Genomic DNA, 12,697 nt, shown 5'->3' on the forward strand with positions numbered 1-12,697 from the left:
CCATCTTGAGGCTGGCAGGGCGCTGCTGAGGGGACCGAGGCTGCCATGGCCGCTGCTCACTGGGGCAGTGGTGCCATCTCCGGCCCCACAGTGGTCAGGACAGCCTTTCCTGAGAGAAATGTCCCTTCATACCTATTCCTGTTGCCTCCCAACGGCCAACAGCTCCACCACGGCTGTTAGGAGTGAGTGGAAAGTAGGTTTTTAGATTCATTCGTGGCCAAAGGCAAATGGAGCAGGGCCGCAGCTGACCAGGCTGGGGACTCCTCAGGCCGGGGGCTTGGAGCTGCCATCCCCTCCGCTCACTCGGGAGAGTGGGGAAGGCATCAGGAGGGCGATGTTCCCCCAGCTCATCCCCAAATGCCCTGGTGAACCCCTCTGGAGTGGAGCCAGGCCTTTGGCTGCCTCCTTGTTGCCTCTGCCTTGGCAGTGGCCAGGTAATCATGCCTGGCCTTTGGTTTACGGCCTTCACCCATCACTGGCTGTGACAATGCCCTTGGCTGGAGCAGCGCTACCTTAATCCAGCACTTTCCATGTCTCGGGACTCGGCTGAGGGCGGCTGTCCTCACATCACCCCAAAAGCCTGCTGTAAGTGTAGAAGTGATAAGAGCAGTCAGCTGCCTGGGAGGGGAGAGGAGGGAGGAGGATGTTGTGGGGGGAAAGTTGAGGGTCTCTGCCTCTCAACCTGCAGAGCCCTGTGCTGGTCAGAGCTTCCCCTTGGACTAACCGGTCTTAACAGCAAGGTAAGGAGCAGACCCAGCCTATAGATGAGTCACAGGGAACCGGGGCTTACCTAGCAGGATTTGCAGAGACCTCGCGTGGGGCATGGGAACTGCTGAATAATGGAAATAATGGCATGGGGAAAGGCTTTGTTGTTTTCTAAAATGGGGCTGGAGGAATTATTGGCAGCGATATGGTGCCCAGAGCTGCAGTGTCCAGGTAGTCTTCCAGGCCAGCTCAGTGCTTGCTGTGACTCAGACCCTGCTTGAACCCAGGGCTGGGGACACCAGCAGGTAAAGGAGAGGGACTCTGGTTAGATATTAAAGAAAATAAGCCTGCCATAACTTTCTGAAGACACAGTATCACCCAGCGTAGGTCCTGCTTTGCTGTTAGCTCAGTAATATGGTGCAGGGCTGAGATTAGCAGCACTGAAAGGATACGAGGACAACTACTGTCTTTTAAGAGAAGTTTAAACAGCTAGAAAAAAGCCCTGTCTTCCCTCCTTTCTGTCTGGGCCCTTTGGAATCTCTTCAAACCATTCCAGCTCCCCAGATTAATCCAGCAGCCAGGATTAATCTGTAGGAAAAATATCCCTTTCAAGTCACTACAGTGGTATTTCAATCAGAAGCAGCAATGATGTCCCATTTTAAATCAGCTGCAGGTAGTAAAGGTTGCTCTGCCCTCCTGCAGCCAGACACTGCAATAACATGAACACATGCTTCAAATTGGAGTCTGTCAAAGGTGCCCAAAGGGGACAGGCAGGATCCCACGGACATTAATATGAGCCCAAAACTTCCCGTGGCTCCATTGTACTTGTATGAAGTGTAATGCAGTTAGAAGACCTCTGTTTTATCCCAGAACAACTTCCCCCCTTGACTCCTGAGTGGGGTGGAGAGGGGATGGAGAAAGCCAGCTGCATTGCTGGGCTTTCCAGAAGGAGTTAAGAAGGCCTTCGGAGATCAGCTTGCCCAACTGTGATGCTGGGCTCTACACCAGGCCCACAGGAGCTGCTGAGCGCTAGTGTCTCCTCTCTAAAACGGGGTCTGGAACCCCTGAAAGGGGGGTGAGCAGTTTTATGGACAGAAACAGTGGCTTGCTGCAGACACTGTGCTTGTTTCTGTAAAAAAAGGCCAAAATGAAGGCAGTCTGGGGAGCAGAAGGGATCAGGCAGATCCTCAACGCAGCCCGGTGGGAGCTGACACCCAGGTCTCTTATTTCACAAGGCCAAACCCTCCTGCCCCGGCAGGTTGCAGACCTCAACCTGGCACCCGTCCTGCTGGGACCAGTCTCAGCGCGAGGGCGGCAGGACGGCCACCTCCCTCCAGCACAAGTCCTGCTTCTCTTTGGGTTTGTTCGGCAGCAAGGAGGTTTTTGCAGTACTGTATCTCAGAGAGATACAGGTCTCATCCCTTGAGGGATCTGGAGAGAAGGCCTGGAAAAACATTTTCATTTCCTGGGAAATTCCAGTATTTAACCTATGTTGTCACTTCAAATCCAGCTGAAAACCTGAAACTGCAAATTTTCCTGGGGAATGGATAGTCTGAACAAAATGCATGTTTGGAAACGTCAGAGTGTTGTTGCTCTGAAAAGGTAAATCCTAGTTCCTTTTCCCAATCCTGAGCTGGGTGTCAGAAACAGTTTCATATCCAAACACACAGAGAGAGCGGCATTTGCGTCCCAGTTTCAGAAGGACTGACGTCCAGGATATGACACTGCGATAGATGAGCCTTCAGTGGTGTAAATTGGGGTAGCCCCGTGAAACACCGCAATACCAGGGATGGCTCAAGTGCCTGGGACTTTTCTCCTGAACCCTCTTGGCTTCTGTGCAAAGCTAGGAGGGAGCAGGGTCTGCGGGCGTCTCTGTTGTCCCTGCTCCCTCTGCCCACCCCAGCCAGCTGAGCTCGGCCGGGCCGGCACTGCTGCTCTCCCTCTCTGACTCAGCCCTCAATCCTCTTTCCTGGAAGGGCCTTTTACTAAACTTTTCCCTTCTCCATATTTTTGCCGAAGTCTCATAATGCCCCCCTTCTTCTTTGCCCAGGGCTAAATAGGAGCTGATTACTCAGTTCCAAGAAACCTGATCTTTATGGCCAAGCGTAATAAACAGTACCCAGACATGTGAGACAGCGCAGTAACAGCTATTTCTGTTCCCTCATACATTGGCTGCTCTGAGCTCCCTCAGAGGAGCTGACGTCACTGCCGAGTTTCAGACTGGAGTTTCAAGCTGGAATTTGGGAACATTCAAAAGCTGGATTGTTGTTGTTGATGATTTTTTTTTCCCTTTCACCTGCACTCTGAACTGGTCACCCCAAGGGGCAGCCGGCCCCACTGGTTACCCAGCAGTGCCTCACCGTGCCCAAGGGCCTTGGGGGGGGGGGAATGAACACCCTTTTCTATGCGGTCCTGCAATGCTGGGCTTCGTCTTACCTCGCTGCTGTGTGGGAACCTCTGTCAGAGCTGCTGGGACTTGATTCACCCCATCTGACATGCGCTTGAGTCAGGTGAAACACACCCTGCGATCACCCCCTCGTTCTGCCTGGAGTCTGTGTCACCCCAGACAGCAGAGCTGTCAGCGGGGCCGAGCACAGCCCCACACCCCAGGAACCAGTGGGTGCTCCCAGTTTCCCAAGGCAACCACCCAAAATCCCCAGTCCTTTTTCAACACAGCGAAGGTGCTGGTACTGGTTGAGAGTTGAGGATCCCCTCTTGCAGTCATGGCCCTTGATGCCTTTAATGCAGCTCGGGGGGTACAGGGCTTGGGAGGCAGTTTCCATCCTTCCCTTGGCCTGACCCAAAGAGTGTATGAGTCAGTGGGAGTTTTTCCTTTCCTTAACTGAAAGTCTTAAAGAGCAGAAGGACACCTGTACCCCTGCTACAAGGCTCCTCACCTCTCCTTTCTCACCAGGTCCCGTTCCAGTCCTGCCAAGATGGCACCCAAAAGGAGAACCCCCAGGAAGCCCAAGGTGGATAAAGAGGATGCATCCATCACCCCAGCGATGGTGGAAGATGCTTTGCTAGATGTCGAACACCTTAATCACTTGAATGGTTTGTACGACAGCGGCTCCAATGGCTTCCACTGCACAGCCACAGAGGTTGAAGTGCCGGACCACGGAGCCAGCCTTTTGGAGGGGATGAACCAGATGCGCCAGAAGCGGTTCCTCTGTGATCTCACCATTGCCACCAAAACGAAGTCCTTTGAGGTGCATAAACTCATCCTGGCTTCCTGCAGTGAGTACTTCCACCGCCTGCTGCAGAGAGACCCTCAGCTGCACCGGGTGGAGCTCCACGACGTCTCCCCACTGGGCCTGACCACCGTCATCACCTACGCCTACATGGGGAAGCTGAGCCTCTCGCTGTACACCATCGGCAGCACCATCGCCACGGCCACCCAGCTGCAGGTGCCAGCACTGCTGAACACGTGCAGCGACTTCCTCGTTCGGGAGATGGCCGTGGAGAACTGTGTGTACATCGCCAACATCTCGGCCACCTACGGCCTCAACCAGGTAAAAGACGCCACCCGGAAATTCATCCGGGAAAACTTCCTGGAGTTCTCCAAGACCGACCAGTTCATGAAACTCCCCTTTGATCAGATCAATGAGCTGCTGATGGATGATGGCCTGCAGATACCCAGCGAGGTTGCAGCCTTCCAGATCGCTGTCAAGTGGCTGGAGTTTGACCCGAAACGGGTTCGATATGCTGCTGATCTCCTGAGCAACATTCGATTCGGCACAATCTCAGCTCCAGACTTGGTCAACCATGTGCAACCTGTGCCACGCATGATGCAAGATCCGCAGTGCCACAAGCTCCTCGTGGATGCTATGAATTACCACCTGCTCCCCCACCAGCAAAACAGCCTTCAGTCTTGGAGAACCAGGATTCGGGGAGGCCAGAGGGTGCTTGTCACAGTTGGGGGTCGACCAGCTTTGACCGAGAAGGCTCTTAGCAGGGAGATCAGCTACAGGGACGCAGAGGGAAACTGGAACAAGCTGACGGAGATGCCAGCAAAAAGTTTTAACCAGTGCGTGGTCGTGATGGATGGATTCATCTACGTCGCGGGTGGCGAAGACCAAAATGATGCCAGGAACCAGGCCAAGCATGCCGTCAGCAGCCTGAGCAGGTAAAATGGGCTCCACCTGGCCATGCAGACCCTGGGCAGGGGTTCAGAGCTGTGCCGTGTCTGCCTGTGCCCCAGCATCCCCCATGGGGTTAGGGACAAGCACGTCAGAAAGGTTCCTCTTTGCTATCAGTAACCAGGAGGTAGGTCTGGCCTCTGGGATAACGCTGCCAGGGAGGGACAAACACAGCGAGGCCCAGCGCAGGGTGCTAGACTGTGAGACAGAAGACCTGGAAATTCCAGGGATTTGGTCTGTGTGACCCTGGCCTGGGCTTCCCTTGGGGACTTTGGCACCCGGGCTGTGCTGCCCATGTGCTCCGGCAGCACGCAGCACTGGTGCAGGAGAAGGGCAAGGCAGGGCCTCTTTGAAGCTTCGAGGCTCCTGGAGAAATGGGAGCCCTCGTTATTTAGAAGTAACCCATTTTGTTACTCTGGGGAGCTCCCCTTTTCGCCCGCTGGCTGTTCCTCCAGCCAGTGCCAGCCTTGACACGGTCTCTAGTTTGTCTGGATTCATTTTAAGGTAGATTTACTGTCTGTAGGATTCCTGTTGCCCTTTAGGCTTTCTTCTCTCCACCTCCCTTTATCTCTTCATCATTTGAATGACAAGGTTTGTTTCCTGAATCCCCGTAAACCTGTCACTGGATCGCCAAGGGATTACTATTCAAAGAAAGGAGGAGTAACCATGGCAACCAGACATGCAGTATTTTGTTTGCAACCTAAACCTGAACTTCCCGGTGGCTCTGCCCACGGCTTGGCTCAGCGACCTGAGGCTCCACATGCAACATTGCTGGCACTGCTCGAGGCCAGCCCTTTGCAGCCCCAGCTCACCACCCCTCAGTCAGGATCCGTCATTGAGCTCTTTCTCCTGCACCAAGTGAGGTTTCAGCGGCCCACTGGCAGGTCTTTCTATTTCTGGCCAGTAGCTTATCCACCTTTCCCAGCCTGGCCTTAGTCCCTGGGGCATCGCTCTGGGGACACAGCAGTTCCGGTTCCCTCTGCCATCTTGTGGGCACACAAGGAGCTGGCTTCTTATCACATGCCTGGCTTTGGCCTGGCAGGGTGGGCAGGGAAGACCTGCCCCTAGGTCCTCTTCTACCTGCCAAGACCCAACAGAGGGGACAGTGACAGTGCTCGGGGACACCTCCGATCGGTAGCACTCGCCATTTCCAAGCCAGGCCGGAGCTTGTGGTAGCAGGAGCAATGCTGGGCCATCCCAAGGGTTAGAGTGGCAACAACCCCAGCAGTCACAGGTAGGGTCCAGTCCTGTGCAGTGCCGTCGTCTCCATCTGTACTGCCTGTCCAGATGCTTTTTTACTGCTGGAGAAGACAGACAGGCTCTTCCAGAGCACGAGTTGTCTCCTCTGAAAGCAGATGTCTGCCAGGCCCCACTTCTCCCCGTGGCTCTGATGCTAGTCCTGGACAGACAGATCTGTCCTTCGTCCCCCAGGTACGACCCGCGCTTCAACACCTGGCTGCACCTGGCCAGCATGCAGCACAGGAGGACACACTTCAGCCTGAGCACCTGCAACGGGCTCCTCTACGCTGTCGGAGGGCGCAACGCTGAGGGTGTACTGGAATCTGTCGAGTGCTACATCCCCACTACCAACAGCTGGCAGAGCAAGGCAAGCCTGGAGACGCCCCGCTGCTGCCACGCCACCACCGTCATCGATGGCAAGCTCCTGGTCACCGGCGGCTACATCAGCCATGCCTATTCCCGCACCGTGTGCTGCTACGAGCCCAGTACCGACACCTGGAGGGAGCAGGCAAGGCTCAGCACCCCCCGGGGCTGGCACTGCGCGGCCACCGTGGCCGACCGAGCGTATGTGCTGGGTGGGAGCCAGCTGGGTCCCCAGGGCGAGCGGGTAGACGTGATGCCCGTGGAGTGCTACAGCCCACTCACAGGGCAGTGGAGTTACGTGGCACCCCTGCCCACGGGGGTCAGCACGGCCGGGGTGGCTCTGCTGGAGGGGCGCTTGTGCCTGGTGGGTGGCTGGAACGAGAGCGGGAAGAAGTATCAGAAATGTGTGCAGTGTTACAATCCTGATCTCAACGAGTGGGCCGAGGATGAGGACCTCCCTGAGGCAACCGTGGGTGTCTCATGCTGCACTATCATCCTTCCACGCTCCCCGAGCTCCGGGTCCCGCGCCAGCTCTGTGGCCTTGGCAGCAGCCAGCACGTAAAGAGCCCTGGGTACCATGTGGCTTATGCCAGCAGCTAGGGAAGGAGACAGAGCTGAGGAGTGTGGGGTAGCTGGATGGGACGGCACGCTGATGTTTGGAGTCACTGCAAAGTCTCAAACGCTCTTGTTCCATCATGGCAAGTTTTGGGCTCTAGGAAAGTGTCTTCTGAGCTGCCTGCATCTCCATCCCGCAGCTTAAGCAGGGATTGCTCAAGCGGGGCAGACACAGAAGCAAGCAGGACAGAAGAGCTTTTCTCCTCAGCCTGCAGCACTGTATCGCAGCGTGGATTGGGAAAAAATGGAAAAAAAAAGAAGAAAAACAACATAGAATAACGCAGGAGAAATTCTACTGTAGGAATAGTATCGCAAGACACTTTCAAAACAGTAGTATTGGTATTAGGTACAAGAAAGCAACAGGTCTAGAGCAGACCCAGTTGCTCACGTAGCATTTGTTCAAGGAAAAGACATTTAATATTTACTCATTGAAGCTAGATACCTTCAGACCAGGAATAAAGTGAATCTCGATAGCAAGGAAGAGAACTACTGGAGCAACTCACCAAGATCCCTTGCTCTTCCAAGTGCTGTGCTCTAGCTCAAGCAGAGGGCATTGAGGAAGTGCCTGAGGATGCTATGAGACTCCAGGTTTGAGAGGCGAATGGTGCCCTGAAAATAAGTATCAGCTGGAACAGAAGCCCTTCGCATCTAAACCAGAAGCTCTCACAGATATATTCCTAGCCAGGTCCTGTTACTCGTACCATCAAGCTGACAGCTTGGTTTTGAACACAATCAGCGCTTCCCCGTTACTGTAAAAGCAGTGTCTGACCTGTAAAAGGAGAAGCAATTAGGAAACTTGAGTTTCCAGGGGCAAGCACTTGCTCAGTGCCTGGGGTCCCTCCCTGTCACTGCGTCTGAGCGAGACAGTTACCAGCCTTTATTAAAACCCTGGCCGCCCTTTCCGAGGGCACGGGGACTGCATACCCCCCCTTACAGCACTGCAGAGCACAGTCATGCTCTTGGGCTGAGTACGTCAGGACAAACCACACCACAGCACTCCAAACCCTGCCCCAGCGGGTCTGAGATACAGCCCCAGAGCAGCGATAACCTGTGACGAGCAGGAGACGAGCGAGTGGTGGTTATTTCCTGGTCTCAAAGCCACGGTCATCACACAACAGTCACCTGCTGAGGCCAGCATCTTCTGATAACAGGTCCTGTTACTGGAGCACATTTACACGTGATCCTAGACTGGCTCATCACCTTCGTCTCAGGCCAAGGCAGCTACATGCTGCTGAGCATCCAGGCAAATGCTCTTGTTTTTGTTCCGGTCTTTTTTTGCACAACACAGTGAAATCGCATCCCGGAAGCCAATGAGCCGCTCAAGTGAACCCCAACGTGCCCTGAAGATGCCAAGACAAGAGCTTCAGCAAAGCAGGCTGGTCTTCACTTCCTTTCACAACTCGCCAAAACTGAGCAGCCTGCAGTAGTTAACAGTTCACATAAAGGTATTGGTCTTTCTCTGAGAATTCACGATCTCAGTTAAGAGTTCACATTAAGCACAAAGCTATACCGAGGCAGAACATCATTTCTGTTCAAATTCTACTTTCCTCTGTGCATTTTAGCATGCACAGTACACACTGCCCTGTGTATTTTGGAGTGGGCTCCATCCTGAACAGCGCTGGCAGCCTCCCCTGGTTTACAACTCCAACAGGCTTGACAAGGGAACAGTCTAGTCTTTCAGACAACACCACACAGTCACTGATGGAGTGTGTGCAGACTTGTATGGAAGTGAGTTTGTTCCTTAACTTATTTTAACTTTTTACTGCAAGATGCAGGAGAGGACCGAACACTAGAGGCAGAAGCAAGGGTACTGCTGAACTCCACTTGTGTGAGCTGTATTGTCCTGCAGGGAATTTTCTCTTTAAACAATAAAAGCCATTCCTTTGCATGGGAAAACTGTCTGGCTGTGTAATTACAGCAGTGCAAGTTCACACTCCTGAAACATTTTAAGAAACCAGTCAAGATTTATCCTCTACATTCCAAGCACATCCAGTAATTGCTTCAGGATTTCCACAGCACATTGAGAGCACCACAATCCGTGGGGTAGAAACAACTCTACCAGCTGCAGGTACAGGCACTCGATGTCACTCACACCACCCATGGAAGCAGCACAGATCAGGGGTTTCTACTGGCTGATCCCAGCCCCCTCTTGTGGCACCAGGTTTGAATCCTAGCTCAGGAGCCCGGCCAGTCCCCCAGCACTGCCAGCACCACAGGCCTTGCCCACCCCCTCAGCCCCTTCCAACCAGTCCTGTCGTGCTGGCTTAGACAAAGAACCCCCAGCCACATTTCAGCTTTATCCTCTTAATAAAGCAGAGCTATATGTGCACCATTTCCTTTGGCTTCCCATTGAAGAGCCCCCACAAAATTCACAACAGGAGTTAGGGGTTAGAAAATTTTATTTGCTTTTTTGGTAACAGGAACAGCTCATTTACCAGGAAGGATGATGCCATCATACTGTGAGTGGGGGGAAAAAAAAAAAAAAAAAAAGAACCAAGTGAGAAAGTACCATCAGGTAAAGGTGCAGTACACTGCTGTGCAGAAAACGGAGTCACCACATCCATTCCAAGCCAGCCAAACACTGACATGGAACACCAGTTCTCCTGCAGCTGACTGCCTTTCTACTTTGCTGCTGTGCTGTTAACTTCCAAGTGGGGCTTTGTTCAGATAAGCATTAAACTCCGCTCATCAGCCCAGCGAAACAAGAAGCCCCACCCTTCACAGGTTGATCTGACCAGAACTACACTCGTCCCTTTTACAGTCCCAGGATTTGGCCCCTGAAGGTAACTGTGCCACAAGTGAGCAGAACCAGGCACGGGGGGGGGGGAAAGAGCCATTCAGCAGGAGCAGGCTGGAGCCCGCCCTGCGCAGGGCATGGCCAGTGAAGGTCTAGGCAGAGTAGCCAATTAAGAGCCTCCAGACAGACTGCCCACCTTTCCACCTCTGAAAAAGTATCAGTAGTCCCCATCTCCAAGCATTTCCCATCAAGCTTTCGGCATCCCCCATTTGTTATCCAGTCTGTGTCAGAAAGCGCTATGGACAGATAAACCCAAGAACTTTTCATTTGGATCGCTCCATCCTCCAAGTCTGGCAGCTGATCTAGGAGCTGTGTCAGATAAACAAATCCTAACCCTGCCTTGTCACTTGTGATCCACGCACACGTAACACCTCCAAAAACTGGGGGAGACAGATTTACACAAGAGCCAATACTTCCAGCTATCCTGCAAAAGCTGCTCTTTCAGTTCAGCGCACACAAAAACCAAAAAGGGGCACAAACAGCACTTGTGCTCAAACGCAGCTTCTACCGCCCCAGAGCAGTAAAAATCAACGATTTAAGCAGCAGTCAAGATCTCCTCCTGCCCGGTGACTTGTTCTAGTCCCTCGGCGGTGAAGCATTTTGCTGATACTTGCTAGGAAACTCTTGGGATACAAAAATAAAGATGGACTTTACCTTCTGCTGAAACCAGCGCATGGCTTCTTCCTTTCCAATTCTGTGCTTGGCTCCAATGTTGCCAGTCCTGCGTTTCTTGTCAGCAATGCTGAAACCAGGCCTGCCCAGCACCTGCCAGGAGACGAGACCCACAGCACTATGTCATTCTGGGATTTATTTATTTTCTTAAACTTGACAGTTTTCTAGGAGGAAAGGCTAGAATTTCCACATCAGTAACATCTCCTTGTCTGAGTCACGTTCAAGACTGAGAGTATTATCTTCTACAGCCTCAATGTAAACTGAAAACTAAGTAACTTCTGAGCAGCCAGGTAAACTGACAGGGACAGCTTCTAGACTGGACAACTTAGCACATACACTGACTCGGAGAAACCAAAATGAGCGTGGAAGACACACTATTCCATACCCAGAGGCCTCAGCTCTTGAGAAAAGATACACTGAACGGCATTGCTAACACGTATGGAACAGCTTCCCTCTATTTCAGAGATTTAGAGTGAGGCACAGCAGAATGGAACGACTCAAACATGCTACATGACCCAGCCCCAGCCCTCTAAACGCAGGGAGAACCTTCCAGCAATGCAGCCCATCTTTCAGTCTGCATTCCTGAAGCCCCTGCTGCTCATTCCTTCCCCAAACCGAGCACAGCTGTTTCAGTGTTATCCCAGGAGTACCAGGAAGAGCAACAGTATTTGTTTCTGGAGAGGCTTTGAGAGACATGTCATAAATCAGGGATTTTACGGCAGCCCCGGGAATCTCGGTTTAGACTTGGATTTTGTTGACATTTTTCTGTCTTCCAGCACTTGGCAGCAAGTCCATGTGAGCCAGTTATCATTTTAGGTTCCTTCCAGAGCTTTCACACAAGCCCAGTAGCTGCAGGGAAGCGGGAAATACGCACCACGTAAAAGTCCAAGCCGTAGATACCAATACTGGGGTCGTATTTAATCCCCAGATCGATGTGCTCCTGGATTCCAAAGCCAAAGTTCCCAGTGTCTGAGAAATTGTTTTTTCTCAACTCGTATTCTCGCACCTGAAACATTTGTTGTCAGTCACTATTTCATTTTTAACTACAACAAGAAGTCCTGTGTGTTCCAACTGCTACCAGACCCACAACTCGCTCTCACGCTACCAAGTCTTTAGCCCCAAGATTTTGCTCCCACAGCCTGCTCATGCATCGCAGCAGCAAAGACAGAACCTCAAAAGAAAGCAGCAACTTGCACCCACTAGCTCTTAAATAAGGATGAAACAGCAACCAGAGAGAGAAACAGTACAAACACAGCAGCCTGCGCATCAGGCAAAGCTGCTACCCCAACCCTTAACATCCATGACTGACCTGTGACCAGATCAGACGCAACATTTCAAAGCGTACGTCTTTTCAGCTGGTATGGATTCAGTTTTGTTCTTTCACAAATCAAACATCCAGACCAGCCAAATTCTCACCTTCAACCCCTTCTCCAGAATCTCCTCTGCTTTGGCCCCGCGAACCGTGCAATGAACAGCGATCTTCTCGTTTCTCCTGATGCCAAAGGATCTTACAGTGTATCGTGCTGTGGGCAGCAATAATTACACTCAGAGGCTATTCAAAGAATTCCCACGCGGGGGATTCAGAGCTTGCTTTAGAAGACCAAAGAAATTACTTTAAAGGAAAGAAAAAAAGAACTAAGGCAACCACACGTGCCCTCTTTGGGGATGAGGGCAAAGCAGCAGCCCGAGTCTGGAGCCAGGACTGAACTGACAGAAACGACCGCCAGCACCTCAATATTTAAGGCCCCCAATTCTCACAACAAGGCCCACATCAGAGCAGCCCTCCCCGCACCGGCCCTGCCAAGGAGCCTCCTCCCTGGGAGTCACGCTGCCGCTTCACCCTCTGCGTGCTCAGGAGAGGAAGGAAAACCACCGCTGCTGAAGCCAGACAACAAACTTGCTCCTTTGCAGCCCGCCTCGGCGGCCGGCAGGAAAACCCGCCCCTCACCTTTGGAGAAGACAGGGGTCTGGCCCGTCAGCTGCTCCAGCACTTTGGCCGCTCGGGTGAGCCTGTCCCCGCTCTCCCCAACGCAAATGTTGAGGCAGAGCTTGCGGATCCGCAGCTCTCGCATGGGGTTCTCCTTTTCACCTTGGTCTTGCTGCGGAGAAACGACACGGGGGCTAACGGGGGGCGTCCGGGAGACAGCCCACCGCCCCCCCCCAGGCG

At 52.8% G+C, this 12,697-nt stretch overlaps 2 protein-coding genes across 2 annotated transcripts; one reads left to right on the forward strand and one right to left on the reverse strand.

Moving 5' to 3' along the window:
• Positions 1–668: 668 nt before the first annotated feature.
• Positions 669–9,372, forward strand: LOC103896388 (kelch-like protein 31). The gene is made up of 3 exons (XM_009276245.2): positions 669–740; positions 3,620–4,831; positions 6,276–9,372. Exons 2-3 carry the CDS (start codon positions 3,642–3,644, stop codon positions 7,006–7,008), a joined length of 1,923 nt encoding a protein of 640 aa, XP_009274520.1. The 5' UTR covers positions 669–740; positions 3,620–3,641; the 3' UTR covers positions 7,009–9,372.
• A 70-nt stretch (positions 9,373–9,442) lies between these two features.
• Positions 9,443–12,634, reverse strand: RPL11 (ribosomal protein L11). Its single transcript, XM_009276246.2, has 5 exons — positions 12,479–12,634; positions 11,947–12,053; positions 11,405–11,536; positions 10,513–10,623; positions 9,443–9,518 (listed from the first exon to the last, which is right to left on the reverse strand). Exons 1-5 carry the CDS (start codon positions 12,600–12,602, stop codon positions 9,489–9,491), a joined length of 504 nt encoding a protein of 167 aa, XP_009274521.1. The 5' UTR covers positions 12,603–12,634; the 3' UTR covers positions 9,443–9,488.
• Positions 12,635–12,697: the final 63 nt, after the last annotated feature.

The sequence above is a fragment of the Aptenodytes forsteri genome, unplaced genomic scaffold, assembly GCF_000699145.1.
Source record: "Aptenodytes forsteri isolate BGI_AS27 unplaced genomic scaffold, ASM69914v1 Scaffold321, whole genome shotgun sequence".
Taxonomy (NCBI): Eukaryota; Metazoa; Chordata; class Aves; order Sphenisciformes; family Spheniscidae; genus Aptenodytes; species Aptenodytes forsteri.